The sequence below is a fragment of the Populus nigra genome, chromosome 10 (assembly GCF_951802175.1).
Source record: "Populus nigra chromosome 10, ddPopNigr1.1, whole genome shotgun sequence".
Lineage (NCBI taxonomy): Eukaryota > Viridiplantae > Streptophyta > Magnoliopsida > Malpighiales > Salicaceae > Populus > Populus nigra.
In genome coordinates, this window is record NC_084861.1 from 2,593,089 (window position 1) to 2,613,943 (window position 20,855).

Genomic DNA, 20,855 nt, shown 5'->3' on the forward strand with positions numbered 1-20,855 from the left:
GGGTTTAATTAATTAATAATACCCTAAGGCTCGAAAGGGACGTATGCGAGACGGTTAAGAGCATCGAGAGTTGATTTGAATGTTCCCTCCATTATTTATATGTTAATTAGCGTATTCCTCCCATTAATTATTGGCTTAAAAGGGGGTCTCCAACATGATAAATTCTATTTTCCCAGCCATTGAAATGAGTATATTGGCTTTATTGGGTTGAGATTAAGCCCCACTCACTCCTTTTCTCAATGGTGGAACGTGAAAAAGTCCAAGATTAAAAACATCTCGTGGATAAGTAGAGTGTTTAAAAGGGGATCAAAAAGGGACATCCGAAGATTTTAGAAACCAAAATATTTGTTTTTGTTGTGGTGTGTGCACTAAAAGGAGCTTTGCTTTCTACCACTAGTACAATTGTTTATCTCGGTCAAACCTCACTTATTATCCTTAATAATGGAGTTATGGGACACTTACTAGAGCTATGAGTGGTATTTAGGTTAAGGGTGAGCCCTTTCTTGACTAAAAACGTGCTGAAAGTTTGGTACAAATTACTTTCTAAAATAATTTTTATTTAAAAATATATTAAAATAATTTATTTTATTTTTTAAAATTTATTTTTAATATTAGTATATTAAATCGATATAAATCCATAAAAATTTATTTAAATCTAATTTTTAAAAAAAAAATTAGAAACTTGATTAGATCATGATATCAAACACACGGGTCTAACACTAGCAGCTAACACTAGCTAGTAAACATCCACTAAAATAGTGCAGAAGAGTGTATTAAGCAAGTAATTGGTCCTAGACTATCCTCCTCGGAAACCAATTATAGCAACACACAAGTGACCTAGCTCCTTTTGAGAGCACGTGTTCAATTCCTTGTGCTTCAAGGAAAATAATTTTTTCCATAGAAAAATCGCTGTATAATAGTAAACAAAAGTGGGCCTACAAGGACTCAGTCACTGAATAAAACATTTCCATTAAGAATTCGGAGAAGCCTTTTGGTCCATAATCGAAATTAAATACAAAAAAAAATGATGGGATACCATTATCATTGATGAACATTTTGTGCTAGGAAATTGTCGCTGTTATTGACTAAACCTTGGACCAAACAGAAAAGAAAGGGCACGATCGATGTGCAATAAGGGTTTGGTGCAAGCTGCTGCTGTGTATGAGAAGGGTCTGCCGTGCTGCTTGTGGTGTTGGACACTTCTATCTCATTAGTTTGAGAATTTGGGAGTGGAGAATACATCTCGATGAGTATTCAAAGCTCTCTAGGGTTTTGTGAGAAAAAAAAAAAGAAACTTTGACATGTGGTTTGGTAATAATGGAGAGTGAAAGGTTAGAATAAAAACAAATAATAATAATATGATTTGGATCTTAAAAAAACAGTAAGTGTGTTGGGTATTGTGAGATATGATGTTTTAAAAAATATAATATAATTTGAATAGTTTGAGAAATGGTATAGTTTTAACCCAACTGCTATTAAAAAATAGTAGTTTTTTAAAAAGTAAGTTCTGAATTAAATTAATTAATAGTTACAAAAATTAATTTAAATTTTTATGAAAATCCAATGGTCAAAAAATAAAATTTAAGATCTAATGCCTAAGAAAAAAAAGGTTTTTGAGAATACATCGAACCTTTTGTTTTTAACATGCTCAGTGTCATTAGAAAGATCTCGACAAGATGTACGATTCTAACCACACATTGAAAGACCATCAAATTATGGTCCTAATTTCTTATGGTTTTGTTCGAGGTTAATTTAGAGTTAATTATGATCTCGTTTAATGGTCTTCCAAGATGTAATTAAAAACGTCTTATTGAGATTTTTCTAACAGTACTGAATATGTCAAAAACAAATCCTCAGTGTGTCCCTGATGATTTTTTTTTATTTCTTCCTTAATTTCTCTATCCTGACATATCAAATTATCTCTTTACCCATTGGATCTTGAATCTTAATTTTTAGCTATTGAATTTTCATAAAATCTTGAATTGACTTTTGATAATGTTAATTATTTTGAAGAAGAAGAAGAAGAAACATCACTACAAATACCGTTATTCTCAATAACAGTTAGGTACATAATTGATATTAGAAAACACTGTTGTGTTCAACCGCTATTTCCAGTAGCGGCTTTGTATAAAAGCAATATTAAAAAACATGATTGTGTTTAAATTGTGTTATTTTCCAAATGCTTTATGAAATAATGTCATTCTACCAAAAGTTTTAACAAATTATCTTATTTTTTAAAAAAATTCCCAATATAATAGAAATGTTGCTTTTTTTTTCATCAAAATTAGTCCTTAAACTCTAGCATTTTGGTACGAGCAATAGTTCCCAACTAATTAATATCACCTATTACTATGCAAAATAATTATATCATCTGAAGCATTTTTTTTGGTCAAATTAGCATAACCTAAAAATTTAGGGGAATGACATTGTTTGAAAAAGATTTGGTAAAATAACATAATTTGATCTTATAACACTTCTGAAGTGCGACATCCACTAAATATCTTGTTTCTAAAACACGACAACTACATGCCGCGCTTTTGAATCATGGCATTAACTAAATGGATTCAACAATGTTATTGATGAGATCAGATCATCCAGTAAATGAGGTAGATGTAGATAGATAAATGAGTTATGTTTATATATTTTGAGATTACTTGAATATTGAATTATTGAATTATTTTATATTCATGTTGTACGTATATATGTTTTTTTTTTTTGCATTCCTAGGTTACTTGTGATTACAGAATATGAGAATATGTTGAGTTTAATTGTGATTTTTTGTTGGTTTTTTTAAGTAAGATAAAATTTTAGGAATAGTTCCTATATAGAGGAAAATCTGTCCAAATTTTGATAAAATTGTAAATATTTTAACTCTCTAAAATTATAAAGTAAATACAATTTTAGATTAATAAAAACTATGATTTTATAAACTTTTTTAGGCTCAAAACACGAAAATGACCCAAAACCATACAGTAGCAAAAACGGTCTGACCGTTTTTGCTACAGTTTAACTGTTTTATCAAATGTCCAGCCTTTTCTCAAAACAGTCTTTTTGAGAATGTCACCGTTCAGAAATATAACATTTCATTAATGTCCCGATTACGAACCATGATATCAGTTGTCGTGATTTTGAAATATGACATGTATCAAATGTCATATTTCTAAACCGCAACATTATTGAAATGTCGTGTTTTTTGAACCTTGATATCTACTATTTCACCAAAACCTTTTTATCCTGTGCTATTCCGGCATTTAATTATTATTTTTTGTGCTAATTGCCCAATTTATCCTTAAGTATCTTGTAGCTAGCTTCTAAACAAATTCAACATTTCTTTTAATTAAAAATTGCAATAACTTTTACTAGTTAACGTTTATTTATGTTGGGGTGTTTATGAGTGTGGTAACAATTGCTTTTCAAAGTGATTTTTTAATTAGAAATAAATTAAAATAATATTTTTTTAAAAAAATATTATTAACATCGGCGCTTCAAAACAATCAAAATAACATAAAAAATTTAATTTTAAGCAAAATAAGAATTTTTTTTTTAAATGCTATTTGGAACACAATTCCAAATGGTCTCGTAAACAATTGCATTTTAAACTATGGTACGTGAGTGTCTTTGTTTTTGCATTCAAAAGGAACTTTTGAGAAATTTTTAATATTTTTTATTCAAATTATTTTTTTATGAGTTTTGAATATTTTGATGTGCTAATGTCAAAAATAAATTTTTTAAAAAAAATATGATTTTGATGCATTTTTAAGCAAAAAATAATTTGAAAAGCAATTGCCACCACAATTCCAAACACTACCCATAAATGTTTATATGACCAATCACATTTTAAATTATGGTTGCTCATAAAAAAAAAAAAACAGGACTTAGTTCCTTAGTTCCAAGGATGATATTTCTCAACAATTGCCATAACAGTAGACCACAATGATTCACCAAACCATTGTCTATGTTATGTATGTTGTTTTAGGATTAAGACAACAATACATATAAGAGGATGGTGAATTAGGTATGCAAGGTAAAACTAAAAATTAATTTTTTTTACCTAATAACATGCAATTTTAAACACTCAAGTAAATATGGAAGCAATTAAAAAAATAAATAGAACAATTAAAGAGTTAGAGTTTAGAAAGAGTATACCAAGATTAATAGATGTTCGATAAACCTCCTACTCCTTTCCTTGAATTTTAGTTCAAGAGTTTCACTATCAAACACTAATTTTCTTAATGGGTGAAACCAAATCGTTACATGATCTTTTTACGGGTGCAAGATCAAATCCAATCCTTTTACGAGCTTAGGATTAAACTTTTATCTTTAATCTCTATGTGGGTTAAATATTAGAAAACCTTTTGCTAATATTTGTTGAAGGACAAGTATTAAATCACTCACAATTTAGTTTCTAGGAGACTTTTCCAAGTATATAAAGTGTTACTTAAATTTTCCACAATATACTCTCTTAGTAGAGTTGTTTGGAATAATAATTAAGTTTTTTTGGAGGATTTTGTTAGTTCACACTTAACTTTGTATTTAGATGATTACAAGTGAAACATGAGTGTTTTAAGTTGTTTTTAAGAGGAAGCATATTTAGATTTTTGCCTTAGGAGTTTCGCCATTATTTTGGTAAAGTGAAGGGTTATTTATAGGCTTAGAAAAAAAACTAGCCGTTAGACATAGTTTTCTGCCGGTTGGTAGAATCGGTTAAACTATTTTGAGAATTGATCAGACTCTTTCTAGAATCGATCAAATCATTTTGAAGAACCCCAAGAGTTCCTAGAGATTTTCAAGAAATTGACTAGCCATTTTGAGAAACGACTATACCAGTTTGAGAAACGGTATGGCTGTTTATCCAAACAGTTAGACATTTTTTGCTATTATCTTACTGTTTTGTCTATTGTTCATATTTTGTCCCATTTTTATATTTTGGTCATTTATTGGTTTTCTTTGGGTTTTTTGGGTTCGTTTAGGTTGTGTGAGTATTATTAGGTGTCCTAAACAGATTGAGTGCTAATTGGCAAAATCCTATTACAAAAACTTGATCAACGAAGTTGATGACCATTATATTTACAAGTTCTTCGTTCTTGACCTTTATGAATTTTTTCCATGCCTATTTGATAATTACTTGAAAGATACACACACACACACACACACATTTATGACACACAATCATGTTACATGTAGCATATTGACATAGTCTTATTAAATCATTTAAGCATTATAGCATAATATTCAAAAGCTTCATAGAATATATCATAAGTTATCGATATCATTTAAGCATTATAGCATAATATTCAAAAGCTTCATAGAATATATCATGAGTTATCGATATGATATGCATATATCAAAACTATATCAAATCAATGTTTATGTTATCATCAAAACATAATGAAAAACAACATTAAATCATCCTTGTAGCCATAATACTAACAAGGTGTATTTTGTATTATGATGTAGAGTTTTTTCTAAAAGTATTTTTTTATTTGAAAATATATTAAAATATTTTTTGAGATTTTTTTTATTTTTGACAACAACATATCAAAATAATTAGAAAACATTAAAAAATATCAATTTAATATTTATTCAAGTCAAACACACTTTTAAAATGCATATATATGTAATTTCAGATACAAAAACAAACAATGCAATGATATCTTCTAGCCCTTTAAAAACATGATCTCAATATTGTTTGATTTTTCTTTTTCACCTTGATGGAGCTAACTCTATACAAAAGAAAGATGCATCAATTTCTTAATTTGTTTTCCAGGTATATTTTATGAATCATCTGAATTAAGTACAGAACCGAACTAAACTAAACTAAACTAACTGGTTCGATTCTTTTACTAGTTTAGTTCGATCTAAAATCTTGAAAAGAAAAATGATTGGTATCTAAACCATATTGTTTGAACTATTACTCACTTCTTCAGTTATCACTAATCATTTTGATGAGTTTGATCTTGAATTTAAAAGTTTACTTTTAGCTAATTTACAGGAAATTGATGATATAGATTATAGAGTGCCTGAATCACTAATCACAGAGAAAAACTTGATTGTTGCAAAAAAAAAAAAACCATTCCATGTGCAATCATGCTTCTGATTTTCATAGTGTTGACCAGTAATTATGCAACCTGGCGTCCATATAGCAAAAATAATTTCTCAAAACTTAAAAATTAAGTTCATAGATAGATTCAATACATTCGAAGTTAAAAAACAAGTAGCATTGGATGTATTAAGTGATGATCCAGGAGTTCAAAATAGAAAAAAAATAAAAGCTTTAATTTACTAATTACTATGAAATCAATATATATGAAAAAAAAATGCTAAAGGACTAGTAAAATGATATTTATAGCCTTAAAAAAATTGATTATCTTTAATTCACAGTATTTTGATCTTTTTACATGTCTTATTAATTATTGTTATATTTTCATCAATTCTATCTTTTTATACAAAGTATAATAACAAAAATATATCTACGATAAAAAAAGCTAACATTGTTGGATAAAGATGCTTCAGTATTTTTGTTTTTACTTGCATAGTATAATTACACATTTCTCCTTAGATTCACAAGAACTAGGCCAAATCTATGTATTTTTTTTTTTAATTATTATTGACTTTGAGGGCCACGTGCATACACATTAATGGAGGGCAACATGGAGCCGAAGAAAAAGCGCGTTCGAAGCCAAAACTGGAAGCTTGAGCCTTGAGATGAATCGATGTGCAAGGTGTCCTTTGAATAACTGATGGGAGCATGGAGATTATTAATTAATATTGCCGGTGAAACGTAATCATCACGCAGGACTTGATTTACTACCGACTCGACTCTGCAGGCCTTATAATCAACATCGTTAAATCCAAAATATTGACTATAAAAAAAAAAAAAAAATATATATATATATATATTATTTATATCTCGAAACCATCAAACTTTTATGAGACTAAAATAGAATGCGGGCCCCTTGTTCGATGGACTCCTCCATGTATTTGACGGTCCGGTCCACTGTAATTTCCAAAAGTTATTTTCTTTTAAGAATATATAAAATTAATTTTTAAAATTTTTATTTTATTTTTTTATATTAACAAATTAAAATAATTAAAAAACACATTAATTTAATATTTTTCAAGCAAAACACTCCTTAACACCATTCAATTGAACCAAATTAAAAAACAAAATTGAAATTTTTGTCTGGCTCGTAAATTGTCATGTGGTGAATAGACTTCGATTGTTTTTGTCCTTCCAATGCGACTGGGTCCATTCATTGCCTTTGAACAATCAAAGATTATCACCGCGATATCATTTACTCCGACAGCATCTACGTTACTCGAATAATGTGTTATCTCATATTGTTTGGCTTGAAAAATATGATTGTATTCTTTTAAGATTATAATTTTTTTAAAGTATAAATTATATTTTATAAAAATAAAAATACATGTTTTTATATGGGTCCCACTAAAAAAACTAACTACATCTCCAAACCAAACACCCCCTTATTTTCCCATTACTTCTGGATTTCTTCCTGAACTTAATTTGTCAATCTATACTAAAAATTCAACATAAATACCTCACAATCGCTATTGGAGAGTGATCGAAATAATAACAATCGCTCGCAATAAGAACAATATTAGCATCGCCCTCAACCCATCAAAATTATGCCAAACCCTAGTTATTATATAAATAGTCTTCGAAAATCCCGGGCATTCATTATCTTCGAATCTTGAAAAAATTTATACTCGAAGAGAGTGTAATGACTACCACTCCATGTTAGAGGATGTCTCCGAAGCTGAAGACACAGTCACCGATCCTTAATTGTGTTCATCAAGTCCAGCCCCCCCCCCCCCCCCCCCCCCCCCCCCCCCCCCCCTCCGAGATCATCTCCTTAGTCAAGTCAGATTCGGGGCCATCAACTTCTCAGTGTGAATGGATTCAGAATGGCAACTACAGGCGAACCTTCTTATAAAAATCCAATAATCTTGTTCTGACATCTCCCAAGCCGTGACAATAAGCACTCCTGTTCTTCGATTAACTGGGTTGTCGGTGAGGCAAATTAATTAAGATATGAGACAACTCTATCATATTGTCTCCATAAAGTACTTAAAATAATGATCTGTTTGGCTGAAAGTCTTGAGGGATCTTGGCACAACATGCTAGCATGCATGTATCGTCCAATCGTACTCACAGAGTCTTCGATTGTATGTATGTTCCCTCGAACGCTACTCGCCATTCATTGCCACAGATAGGTGTAATCATCGTTCTCACTTCTCCCATGTGATGTAAAGTGTTAGTACTTCCACTTCTCTGACTTCATTCATTGAATGTACGAATGCTAATTAATTGAGGATGTGATGGGAAACAGATGTTGCGTACGTACCCATTTTATTTAGTTTTTTAATAAATTCAAAATTTTTTAAACATATTTTCAAAACGCAGCACCTCGATCTCGACTAATGTTATCTTCTAAAAAAAAAAAATACAGGGCTTATAGAAAGTTTTGATAAATTTTTAATTATATTTTTGTTTTAAAAATATTTTTTAAAAAAATTAATTTTTGTTATTTTTTTTGTTTTAAATTAATATTTTTTTAGTTTTTTTAAATCATTTTGATATGCTAATTTGAAAAATAATTTTTTAAAAATAAAAAATATATTATTTTAATATATTTTTAAATGAAGAACACTTTAAACTACATTTTCAAATAGACATATCTCAACTCAACTATGATCATAACTTATATCTATTTTTATTAAAAAAATCATTTGATGTGTGGATATTTTTTTGAACTTGATTTTATCTATTCTATAAATATATCTACCACGTCAACTAGAGTGATTAATACCACTTTCTATGTCATTGGATGTCTCCGAAGCCGAGGGGACAGGCACCGATCCTTAATCGTGGGAAAAAAATTGAAATATTCTTGCTCAATAAATTTCTCCTTTCAAACCAAATCATAAGTAGAGGTTAACTTGAGATTAGATCCGCATTGGCATGTTCATCAAGGCCAGCTCGAAATATCATCTCCGTGGTCAAACCAGATTTTTTAGGCCCCTAACTTCTCAATGTGATTGGATTCAGAATTGCAACTGCACATAACCTTCCGACCAAAATCTAGTGCCCCAATAATTTTGATCTGATATTTCCCAAGCCGTGTCAACTAGCATTCCTGTTCTTTGATTAATTGGGTTGTCGGTCGGGCAAATTGAGATTCGAGACAATTCTATCATCTTGTCTCCATGATGTTCTTGAAATAATTGACACAGCTAATCTGTAGCGTAATTTGGTTGAAAGTTTAAGAGATCCTCGCATAACACTCTAGCTTGGTCGGAAGTTCAAGGGACTTGGCATAACACCCTAGCTTGGTCGTAATCTGTAGCGTAATTTGCTGAATACTTCTTTCTTAGGGTTTTGAGAAGGCCCCAAGCTCCAAAAGAAACCAAAAGCATTCATTACATAGCCAGCCAAGCAGGCTCTAAATCCTCTAACATCAAGTATTTGAACTTCGACTTCGAGCATCTCCCTGTCACTTTTGAAAGCCGGACAGGTTACAGGCCTTGTTGCTTCGGCCATAAAATGGCTAAAACTCTTCAATAGTTCTTTAATAAATCAGGAAAGCATTTTGTTTTTCATTTTATTTTTTGTTGGGTTAAAAGAAAATGTAAATGGCCGCCTCTTTTCTAATGTTGCCTTCGCAAGCATGATGAATGACCAGTGGGTAAAGGACATATAGCTTGTCAGCTTTCTAATATCAGGATGGGATTGCTTGATTGAGAGCACTTGTAAATGTAGATGGTCAAATTTTGTATTTAAAAACTTACTTTCTCATACCAGAAGGGGAGGAAGTTGATCTGAGCATTTTGATCGTCAAAATCCGAGCAAATCCATGTTTTTGTGCATAGAAGATGCATCTGAAGCAAGTCTGTTTTCTTTCTTTAGTTATAAAACCCAACCCGAGATCACCTCAGCCCAAAAGAATCCATGTTGTGGTTGAGCAGATTGACTAGCAAATTAGTGGGGCAACCCAAGCTAGGTTAGACTGAGTTTTATGACTGTCACTCACTCAACAAAAAGCAAAGCAATGATCCAAAGATCATTCTAACATTTGCAGGCTGCAATGTTGTGGATTAATGAATCAAGCCTAAGTGCTAGAGATGATATGTATAAATAAATGGGTGTATCTGAAGAGTTCGGATTACTATTAGCAATAAAATACAATTAATCAAAATTCAAGTACCATCAATGCAATTAACCTTAAATCAAGCAAAAGCAAGCACTGATAATTTTATTGATGTATTTATTTCTAATTAGTTCAGTTACTCTTTTATTATTTCAATAAAACCCTTCGTAAACCATTACAGTACACCAAAGAAGCAGATCTTACACATAATAATAATAATTTATTAAGCACTAATTAAAAAATAAAAGAAAAGGGTTTAAAAATCAAAAGAGCGACCTGACTCGCCGATTCTGGCGGGCTCCAGAACCAGACTCGTCGTGAAACCAGCCAACCGATTTCTGGGCTTCGAAGACAATCTGAGAAATGCCTGTGAAAAATAATAACAACACAATTCATTCAGATTCGGAATCTCAGAAACGATTAGATGAAGGAGATGATGATGATGCAGACAGACAGACCTTGTTTGACGGTGCGTTTGTTCTCGCGGATCTCTTGAACAGTCGCGGAGATTTTCCAGTAGAGAGGACGACCCACGTAGAAGAGAACGAGGATGGCTAGAATCCCGACCACTACCCTAAATATCACTCTTGTTGTCGCTGATGCCATCTTCTCTTACTTTCTTTTTTTGGTGTTGCCGTCGTCCTGGATTTGGAAATTGGAACCGACTGAAACCCCCCGTGTGCGTGTATAACATCATTATAAATAAAAAATATTTAAAATATATGGATATTCATTTAAAATTCTCAAGGTACTTGACTTTTGAAAAAAAGAACTATAAATTATATCGAATGATTTGATGTTTTTTTTATTTAAAAAGATTTAATTGAGGTTCTTGAAATGGATTAATACATTTATTTAATTTATTTATTTATAAAAAAACATATCTTTATTTCATCTCTCTTCTCACTTTTCTTATTTATTCAACACCAAGAGGCCAACTTTCATTACATAAAAACCTTGCATCAATTACCATGGAAAAGTCAAACATTCAAATGACACCGAAAAAGATTGGTAAAATATCAATTTATAATGATATATAAAAATACGCCTCCATTTTATTTAATATAAGGTAGATGTCTTCATAATTATTAGCTCTGTGTTGGCTTATTTTCACCTCTGACCAAAACCCTTCATTTATGTTAGTATTTTGAGCTGATTTTTTTCAAAAATTTCAATGAGAATTCGAATTGCCCTCAAGAATAGTTTCAAAGTTTTTTAAGAACGTAAAGTATTATTATTCCTTTCCATTCCAGGGCAGGAAAATGGACGAACATTACATGATTATGACTTTATTTGAGGGGGGAAAGGGCAAGCATGATTACAGAATGTGCAGGCTGCAGGAGTGTAACGAACTAGCTACAGATAGAAAGGTGGCTGCAGCACCCAGCAGTTTGTAACCAGAAACAATGTTATGAAGCTGCTGAACTCATTGTCACAATTAGGTTTATATACAAGCCGCATCAATGACACCAAACAAAAAAGAACCTGATGCTCTTTACCTTCACCAACTGCACGTTTCATTACGTTTTAATGGCAATAGATCACATGCTATGGAGAAGAGAACCAAAATCATGTATACAAAACAATCAACTTTGAGTTATCTAATTCCTAGAGAACCCACCTCTGTAGACCTTCATCTTGATGGAGCAGGTGCTTAACCACAGCCGGGAAATTCCCATCTGGCAAGGACACAGTCCCATGAAGAGCTGACGATCATAGGGTAAAAAGGATGCCAACTACAATCTCTTACAAGACCTTCATGATGATCAAGTGTTGCAACTAGGGCTCCACTCACCTACAAACAATATCGAACTTATCTCATTTGGCTGCATCAACTATGAAATAAAACATTACCAAAGGAATACAACGTTGATTTTGAAGAAGTGCGCTGATTCAAGTACATACCAGATCATAAATATAAACAGAACAATCACTAGATCCAGTGTAGATGTACTTCTGGCCGGTGCTGCAACAAGTGATAATCAAATTGGTGAAACCCTTGCAATCATCAGTACATAGAAACAAACTATCATGATGATAAAGTAATGTCCCAAATCAGACAAACTGTTGAACAGGCAGTGTACTGGATAGGTCCTGTCCCATTTCACCTAGAAGCTAATTTCAACAGACATATTTTATCTTACTTCGCCAAATATTGACACAGTAAAACATGTTACCGATGGAAAACTTACAGCTGCCAACTAGGTAATAAGACTCCAAGTTATTTAAGTGTTTCTGCTAAGCTAATTTTAGGGTAATCTGAACAGTAAATCCAGATAAACAGGAAGAATAACACCTTGGGTCAATCCTTTGACTGACATCAGGCCTGGCTCATGGGAAATTCAAGACAGAGAACATGAATTTTAGTGGCTCAAAATTAAAACATGTATCTGCACTGAGGCAACAAAGCCAAATTTAATTGACTAGTACCTATATTCCGGAGAGAAGTAACAGCGAATGAGCGTGCGCAAGATTGAATGACCTCTGTAAGTAATTAATGACTGGTCACGAGCATGCTTTAATGTTTTTGCATGGGGTGGGCACTCCATCCATCTGTAATCCCAGTCAGAATATCTACACTTTGGAGTGCTGGTTGAAAAGACAAGTCAATAGCAAAATTGATATCAGGAGAGCGTCAATCAATTCAGATACAAGTAATTCCAATCCTTTCCAAAATCTGGGTGGGTTAAAAAATCAGTCATTTCACACAATAAACTCAAAACACGCTCAAGCAATGCAGTTAGGTGCATGAAGCAATGTAAATTAGAAATACGTATGCTCACCCCCCACCCAAAACCTTTAATATGTTGATTCATCATCAAAAGTCCATTTGCTTTTATTGAAAATCCAATCTTCTGACAAGGTTTGTTCATTCGGAAAAATAATTTTATAAAAATATGTAGAACAAGGCCTCCAAAGCCAAATTGGAGGATGCTACACACTAGAGATGAGATATTGTAAGAGTAAACATCTTCTGACCTAATTCCAAACTAGATTTCATTTTTTTCAGGTTTATCTTAAGCTGCAAAACCAAAATAGAAAATTGCTATTGTAGTTGCCTGTTAACAATCCAACCCATATACGATAAATTGAACAAGTCATGCAACTCCAAAATTGTTAACATCGATCAGTTTGAACCTCTACTTGACTCCACTGAAGCTTCACCATCAACCAAAAGTATTAACTACAAGTTTGTCACATGGAATAAGAATTTGAAACGATCAACTCCTAAATAGAACGGTTTAAAAATATAGCATAGTGATATAGACATGGAGGAAAGACTTGAAGCAATTAAAGAACATGTAAGCAAAAATCTAAGGGATGTGTGTGCAAGTTTGTGTTGGGGGAAGGGGAGAGGAAGCAATAATCTTACTAATCTTTGGCGTTAGAAGACATCTTTCGAATATCCCATAGTTTGATAGTCTGATCCTTTCCATTAGAAATAAAGTAACGCCCATCTCCACGACTGTCTATGAATGTAATGCCTTCTAGATGTTTCATCAAGACCCCTGCTGCTTTCCTTTTTGAGATAAAGCATCGCCTATCCCACACCTGTAGAAGTTACAAAAAAAGATTAGTGAAAATTCCTTTATTAAAAAAAAATACCAATTAAGAGATGCAAAACTAGTGCCAAGTTAAATTTCTGCAGGCTTGAAGAGGCATCATTATTTATTCAAAATGGCTTAGTTTCTTGTTAGCCTTATATGGCTTGAGACAAACTGACAATTGTAGTAGCATACAGTAGCTACCAAGGCACCGGTAATAAAAATTCTGCTCGACCTACAGTGAGGCAGCTGCAAACTGGTTAAACCAGAAAGAATATCGTGTAGCACTTTGGAACATGATGACCTAAATCTTCAAAGTCAAATGGATAGCTTTTACCTTACAGAGGTTATCATCACTTCCAGAATATAAGAGATGGCCAGCTTCATCCGCAAAACATACCGTGTTAACATCAGACTGCATGAGAAACAAAAATAAGATCGTGACATACCCAAAAACACTAAGCCCTGCTTGAGAGTAAGTTGCAAAAATTTCACGTCTGCATTTTAATGACTCTTGCCAAGAAATAGGTTCACAGATGTTCCATGTAAAAGTTCACTGAATATAGACCTACCCTGCATTCAAAGAAGGGAAATGATAGAGAAGGGGAGAAAAGACAGCATGAAAAAGAAAGGAAAGCATCAGCTTTTGTGCAGGTAAGAGAAATAATGATGCAACTGTATGATTTAGTGTAAACTTCACTTGAACCCATGTACGAAAAGCAACAGACTTGGCTTGCTGCTTTCTTACTCTAAAATATGGACTGATGAATATGCCACATGACTAATTTTTCTAACAAATTAAAATTGAGAACAAAACAAGATATTGTCTTTTGCAATGCACAATAGATCTATCAGTCAATAGGTAGGCAATGGTTTGCGTTTTTGGTTGCAAAGGAATCAGATAGACAATTTATATTGCATTTATGTCTATAAACTAAAAATAATGAGAGGTGGTAATACAAGAGGAAAGTCGCTTACAGATTGTCTAGATGAAACTCAAACCTACTTAATAAACTCCCAACAAACAACACATTCTAAGTTTCAAAAAATCAATATACCACGAATGATGAAACGTAAAAGTATGATACCTTATGTGCAGGAACTCGGAGGCTGCAACTATTTGCTTCGAGATCTATCACTACTTGCAGCTACAAGCTCTCGCCCATCAGTTGAAAACTTTACAGAGAAAATCCCAAAGTCATCATCATCGTCATCATTGCCAGAAAAATTCAAACCATCATGAATTTCCTGCATATGGAAACTTTGATGTGAATGAAACCAATAACCATATTCTCTTTGTAAGATTTAAGTTCTCAAATCTTAATTGATCACTTTGTGGCACAAACAATGAAGAAACAAAATGCATAGAACCAAATTATATTCTTTAAAATTCCCTAGGAAATCAATGGCTGTCTATAAGAGGACAGCTAAGTGAGCCATAGCTCAAGGTGCTGGATTGCCTCTTTGTAACACAAAATGGTGTGCTCCAGTGAGCATCTCATTTACCAGATCGGATGATCACAAGCATCATGACCATGGCTTGATATCTAATAGCCATGATAACATGCCACCCGTCAAGAATAAGGACTACTTCACAGTGCTAAATAGTATCTAGCCAAACAATTGTGCCCTATAGCACACCAAATAGCACACATCATACAGACACTCAAGCCATGGGTAGAACATCCAATACACTCATTGCATAAATTAAATAAATAAAATTATCCTATCTATCACCGTTTGTAACAGCAATACAACATGTTAATTCTGAGATGATGATCCAAAGGCATAGTTATGTAAGATGAAAGCTAATATGAGAACAGCTGAAAAGATTTTAGCCTTTTCATCCTACACTGAACGATAACATATAAATATAAGAAACTAAGAAAACAAAATCCACAACAAGCATGGCACGTGGCACACATACCATTACATTTGCCAGTGACTCTGTTGCAGCAGATTCAATATTCACAATATGGACAACAGGTGACAAACTAGCGTACACCTGCATATTAAAATTGAAGGTAAATGGAATCAACGAAGAAATGCACTGTATCCAAGTTATAAAATTAAATCTCATTGCATGTCAAGTCTACAAATCAGTTTGTCCCCAATGAAAAGTGGCATGGTTAGACACAAGTGGAAGATCCTGCAAATTATATTTGCGATAGTATAGAAGCCCAAAAGATAATCCAAGTTTTACCTTCTACCCTATATGGTGCAACTATTTCAAGTATTGCATAAATCCTGGTAAAATCAACAGTAACAGTAAGAGCCATTAGACAGGAAAATAAGAATGAGCTGTAAGCAATTAATAAAATTATGCTGGCCAACAACAAGCCCAGTTCCAAAGTTGGGCTAAGTTGCAGTATGCCATTAGACAAATTGACTTATTGTAGACAACCAAAAAGATATAAAGACCTAAAACAACCAAGTAACCCTTTTTTAAGGCTGTTTATGCCAATATAAAAAATTACTTTACAAGGGAGCACTTGAGCCGTGTCCATAAAAAAAAAATGATATCCACACAATCCGGAATTCCAAGAGATTGGATCTGAAAATGCATAGAGAGATGATCATACATTCTCACAGACACACTCACACACAAGAGCAACAGGGGCACATGTCATAGACAGGACATGATATGCGCAATATAGCAAGATTCAGCAGGCATATAATCCACCAACCTGTATGTTAAACAAAATCAAAGAAAATTTCTGCTCGGTACTTAATTAATTTGGTAACAGGTCATAAAAGAGGTGGTCCCCCAAAGAGACAGTCCTCCACTAAACCCAGAGAACCTGCATTAATGCATTGAACTACAGTATAATAATCGATGAAAAGGCTCCAGTAAACCCAGAGAACCAGAACTAATGCATGGAACTACACTATATGACTACAATAATTTACTTCCTATCTTAGTAATACATAAACATCTTTTTCCCATCTAGAATCATCAGAAACTTACAAGATAGTGCTGATTGGGGGAAAGACATGCATCAGTGATCGTCCATCTTAAACTTTTGGCTAAAATGTCCTTCTTAACTTTCCATCCCTTATCCACATTATATATCCTAATGTGGCTTCCCTGTTGTACAAGAAAAGTTTTTACTCAAAAAATAACGTTACAAACAGTCCCATTAATTTAAGTATCCCCAACTATTTATGAAGAATAATGTCTGGTCGAGAATAATAACTTTATTTTCTGCCCCATGTAAATGAACAATACCTGACATCCCGCAACGAAAAGAGTACCATCATCTGAAAACTGAGAAACATAAGTCCTACTATCCAACTGGTCTACCGTGCAAGGACCATTTACAGGCAAATATCGACTTAAAACATAACTATCTGCGGATGAGAATCTCCCTCTTCCGGAATAGTTACCCTCTCGACCAACCAACATTTTCATAGTTGAGACGGGCAGCCTCGACCTGCCAGGCATGTCCCTGCTCAAAAGCTCATGAGGCCGTGACCTAAGCTTTGTGAGTTGAGCAATCTCATGATAAAAAAACTCATTGGGTCCTTGACTAGAAGAGGATCCCTTGGCAGCAACTTTATCATCACACTGATCAGTAATCTTATGCATCCTATTCATGTTATCCTTATCCTCAAATTCCTTCAATAACCCACTTCTAATTTACAGCCATGGATGCTGAAACCCTATGAAGTTACTTATTATCAGCATAAACAACAAATCAACTGCCCCACTGTCCGTCAAATCCTGCGAAACAGAACCATATAAGCAAAAGAAATGAAAAGGAAGTTTTTCATTATTTGAAGAATCAAACGAGTATCTAACCATCGAACTATATAAATTCAATACCTTAAGGCAAGAAAAGATTACAACTTTGAAATTTTCTCCACTCAAAGCAAACAGATTACATAAATTAGCATCCAAACATCAACTTTATTGGAAAAAAAAAAAGAGAAAAGAAATGAAATTAAAGTAGTGAACTGAACCTAAAATTCCCACTTCATATTGGCAATCAATCAATATATATGCATGTAAGAGAAAATTAAATGAAAAATAAATGAAGTGGAGAAGAAAAATAATTCAATACCTTTATTTAGTTGAGATAATAAATTGTAAAATAATTATTAAACAAGTTATAAGTAGGACTCTTTAGTGTTTGATGATCAGGATTCAGCAGTCGAAATGAAGGAAGCCTGGCACAAGTCATCAGAGCAGAAGCAGTCCCAGTTAACTTGTGATATATCTAAATTTAACTAAACTAAAAAACACCTTTTAAATACTCAAAAACCAACGTTTCCAGACCCAGCTCCAGTAGAAAGAGCCCAAGCACTCATGGGTTCCATCTAGAAAAAAAACTTACCCTCTCATGAGCTTTGTTTTAAAAAAGAATCCAGTATCATAAACTAGTTTAGAAAAGGAACTAACGCTCAGTTTAAAAGAAGAGCTACTCTCATGAGCCAGTCTTAAAAAAAAAAAAGTCAAAATAAAATAATAAAAAAAAAACTTAACTCTTGTGTGCTCAGCTGTATTTTAGATATATTTTCTAAATCTTTAAAAGTATAATTTTTTTTCATGTATTTACTATATTTTTATCAATATTAATAGTGTAATAGATAATGTATAAAAAAATTTTAAGAGCATATCATATTTTCATCATATTAATATTTGTATGAGGGATATTCATTCTTATTAATGCATATATTAGAGATATGTTTACTCGTTAAAACTATCAGAGTAAAATTACACTTCAGCCCCTCCTCCATAAAAAGATAGGACTCATGAGTTATAAATATATCATAAATCCTTCAAAACTTCAGGTTCATAATCTTTATACTCAACTAAATATATATTTTCAGAGAATCTCTTTTTAAAATATCATTTTATATTTTAAAAAAAAAAGATATTTATTTAAATATATAAGAATCTCAAAATCTACAAAATAAATTTTTTTGCAGATACTAGTTTCCAATCATCTTGGCTTACCGTACACTAGGCATCAACCATCTTGACTAAAAAGAATGAATCAAATTATTAAAACTAAAAAATTAACTGATTATTCAGTACATAAACTTCACTCTTAAACTATTTGGATTTTTTTTAACATTATAAACTAGAAACATATAGGGACATAATAACTCTTCAACATGTAAGGATCATTGCTTACATGATCATCTTATATGTGGTCAACGTCAGACTTCATCTCTCTATTTATTCAATTTAATCAATTGAGTCCTTTTCCTACTAATTTGATGAATTGAGTCCTTTATTTTATAAGAAAAATATTTATTCTGAAATAATATTTTTTATATGTTTGGCCTTGCTTAATATTTTTTTATTTTATTTTATTCAATCAATTTTGTATTTATTTTTGTTTTTATTATCTTCTATTCATTTTAATAAGAGGACAAATAACATTTTAATCAAGGTGAAAATGAAAAGAAATTAAGACAAAAATTATATAATCAAAAGCAAGAGGATTGGATCAAATACCAAGATAAAATAAGAGGACAACATTGGATTTTCTAATTGGACAGCATGCTTTCCGAGGCAAAGAGAGAGAAAAGAAGAAGAAAAAAAAAGATCATCAGAGTCAAACCACCGACCGAACCACCACATATGCCCTCTTATTTGGAAAAGAACATCGTAATCTTTTTAACATCATTGCAGATGGATAATTTTCACCATCTAAATTCTTTACACGCATCGCCTAAAGTGTATAGAGTGGCTTAACACGTTGGCACATGAACAAAACGATATATATAAAATGTTATATATATCGTTTTGTTCATGTGCCAACGTGTTAAGCCATTTTATACACTTTAGGCGATGCATGCAGAGAATTATATATATATATATATATATATATATATATATATATATATATATATATATATATATATATATATACCCTTCAGTTTAAAAACTCTTAACTTGAGAGGTAACTAAGTAAATTTATTGTTCATTTAAAAAGTAAAAGACTAACCCACCCCTTTCTTGAATCAATAATTACAAAAAGACCAAAAAGAAAATATGAATAAGCCCTCGGATCCTAGTTAAGATATATTTGTTTAAAGGGGCACCAAAGTTAATTAAAAGTGTTTTTGAATTAAAAAATCAAAATCACCCCTTAATCAAAGTAATTTTTTTTCACATGTCATGTCAAGAGCATCCAAGTCATTGCACTGTACAATATAAAAAGAGAAATACATCCTAAACCTTAATCAAATTGATAATAACTGAGTAGTTCCTATGCAATTACAATTGTACCCCTAAAAGTAATATAAATGAGTTTTTTAAAGAGCAAAATAGTAAATATATTATTGTTGTCCGCAATGTATTGAGTCTGTATTTACAATGAATTCTCAACCTCTTTTAATTTTATTTAATTTAATATTGCTTGGCTGCAAATAATGTGTGACAAACCTAATTAAAAGTGAAAGTTAAAAAAACAGTGTTGTTTGTTTAAAAAACCTAGTAAATTACTAGAAATATTGGTTCCATATTCAAAATCATAATATCAAAAAATAAAATAAACTTTTAAATCATTATATTAATCTCTTAAAGTCTTATATATACATTATTAATCATAATTATAAAACTAAACTTAACTCATAATTTATTTAAAAACTTGAGTCACAAGTTAGACGAGTTAGCTCATCCAATTTAAACAAGTTAACTCCCATTTAGTTTTTTTAAATTCAGCCCGGCTAAGTGAGTTTTAATAACTTATAATTATTTAAAATATTATTGTCACTAGTATTATAAATAACGAATAATAAACAAAAGACAAAGGAGTAATAAATACAAATAAAAATAAAAAATAAACTGTAGACATTTGTAAGTGAGTCAGCCGAGTAAGTTGATTGTTGAGTAGCATTATAAAAAATAATATCATTCAATTTCCATGCATCTCATTATTCAGACGGGGACCGAAGACAGGAAAGTGTACATGGAAAAACCTTTTTGGTCTCGAGACCCTGAAATTAACGACTAGACAAACCTCTAGTAGCCCTAAGGTTTATAACACTTAAACTAGTGATCTCTGAAGAACAAACTTAGAACATGACCAATTAAACTACACCCCTAAAAAATTTTATTTGAGAATTTTTATGGTTACAAGAGTTATAAGAGTTACAAGTAACATTTTATTACTTAATATTTAAA

At 31.9% G+C, this 20,855-nt stretch overlaps 1 protein-coding gene and 1 pseudogene across 1 annotated transcript; both read right to left on the minus strand.

The window, feature by feature from the left end:
• Positions 1-10,243: 10,243 nt before the first annotated feature.
• LOC133705949 (uncharacterized) lies at positions 10,244-10,864 on the minus strand. Its single transcript, XM_062131407.1, has 2 exons — positions 10,628-10,864; positions 10,244-10,536 (listed from the first exon to the last, which is right to left on the minus strand). The coding sequence occupies exons 1-2, from the start codon at positions 10,773-10,775 to the stop codon at positions 10,433-10,435; spliced, it is 252 nt and encodes an 83-aa protein (XP_061987391.1). The 5' UTR covers positions 10,776-10,864; the 3' UTR covers positions 10,244-10,432.
• Positions 10,865-11,559: 695 nt separating this feature from the next.
• Positions 11,560-18,099, minus strand: LOC133705948 (LEC14B homolog; annotated as a pseudogene).
• Positions 18,100-20,855: the final 2,756 nt, after the last annotated feature.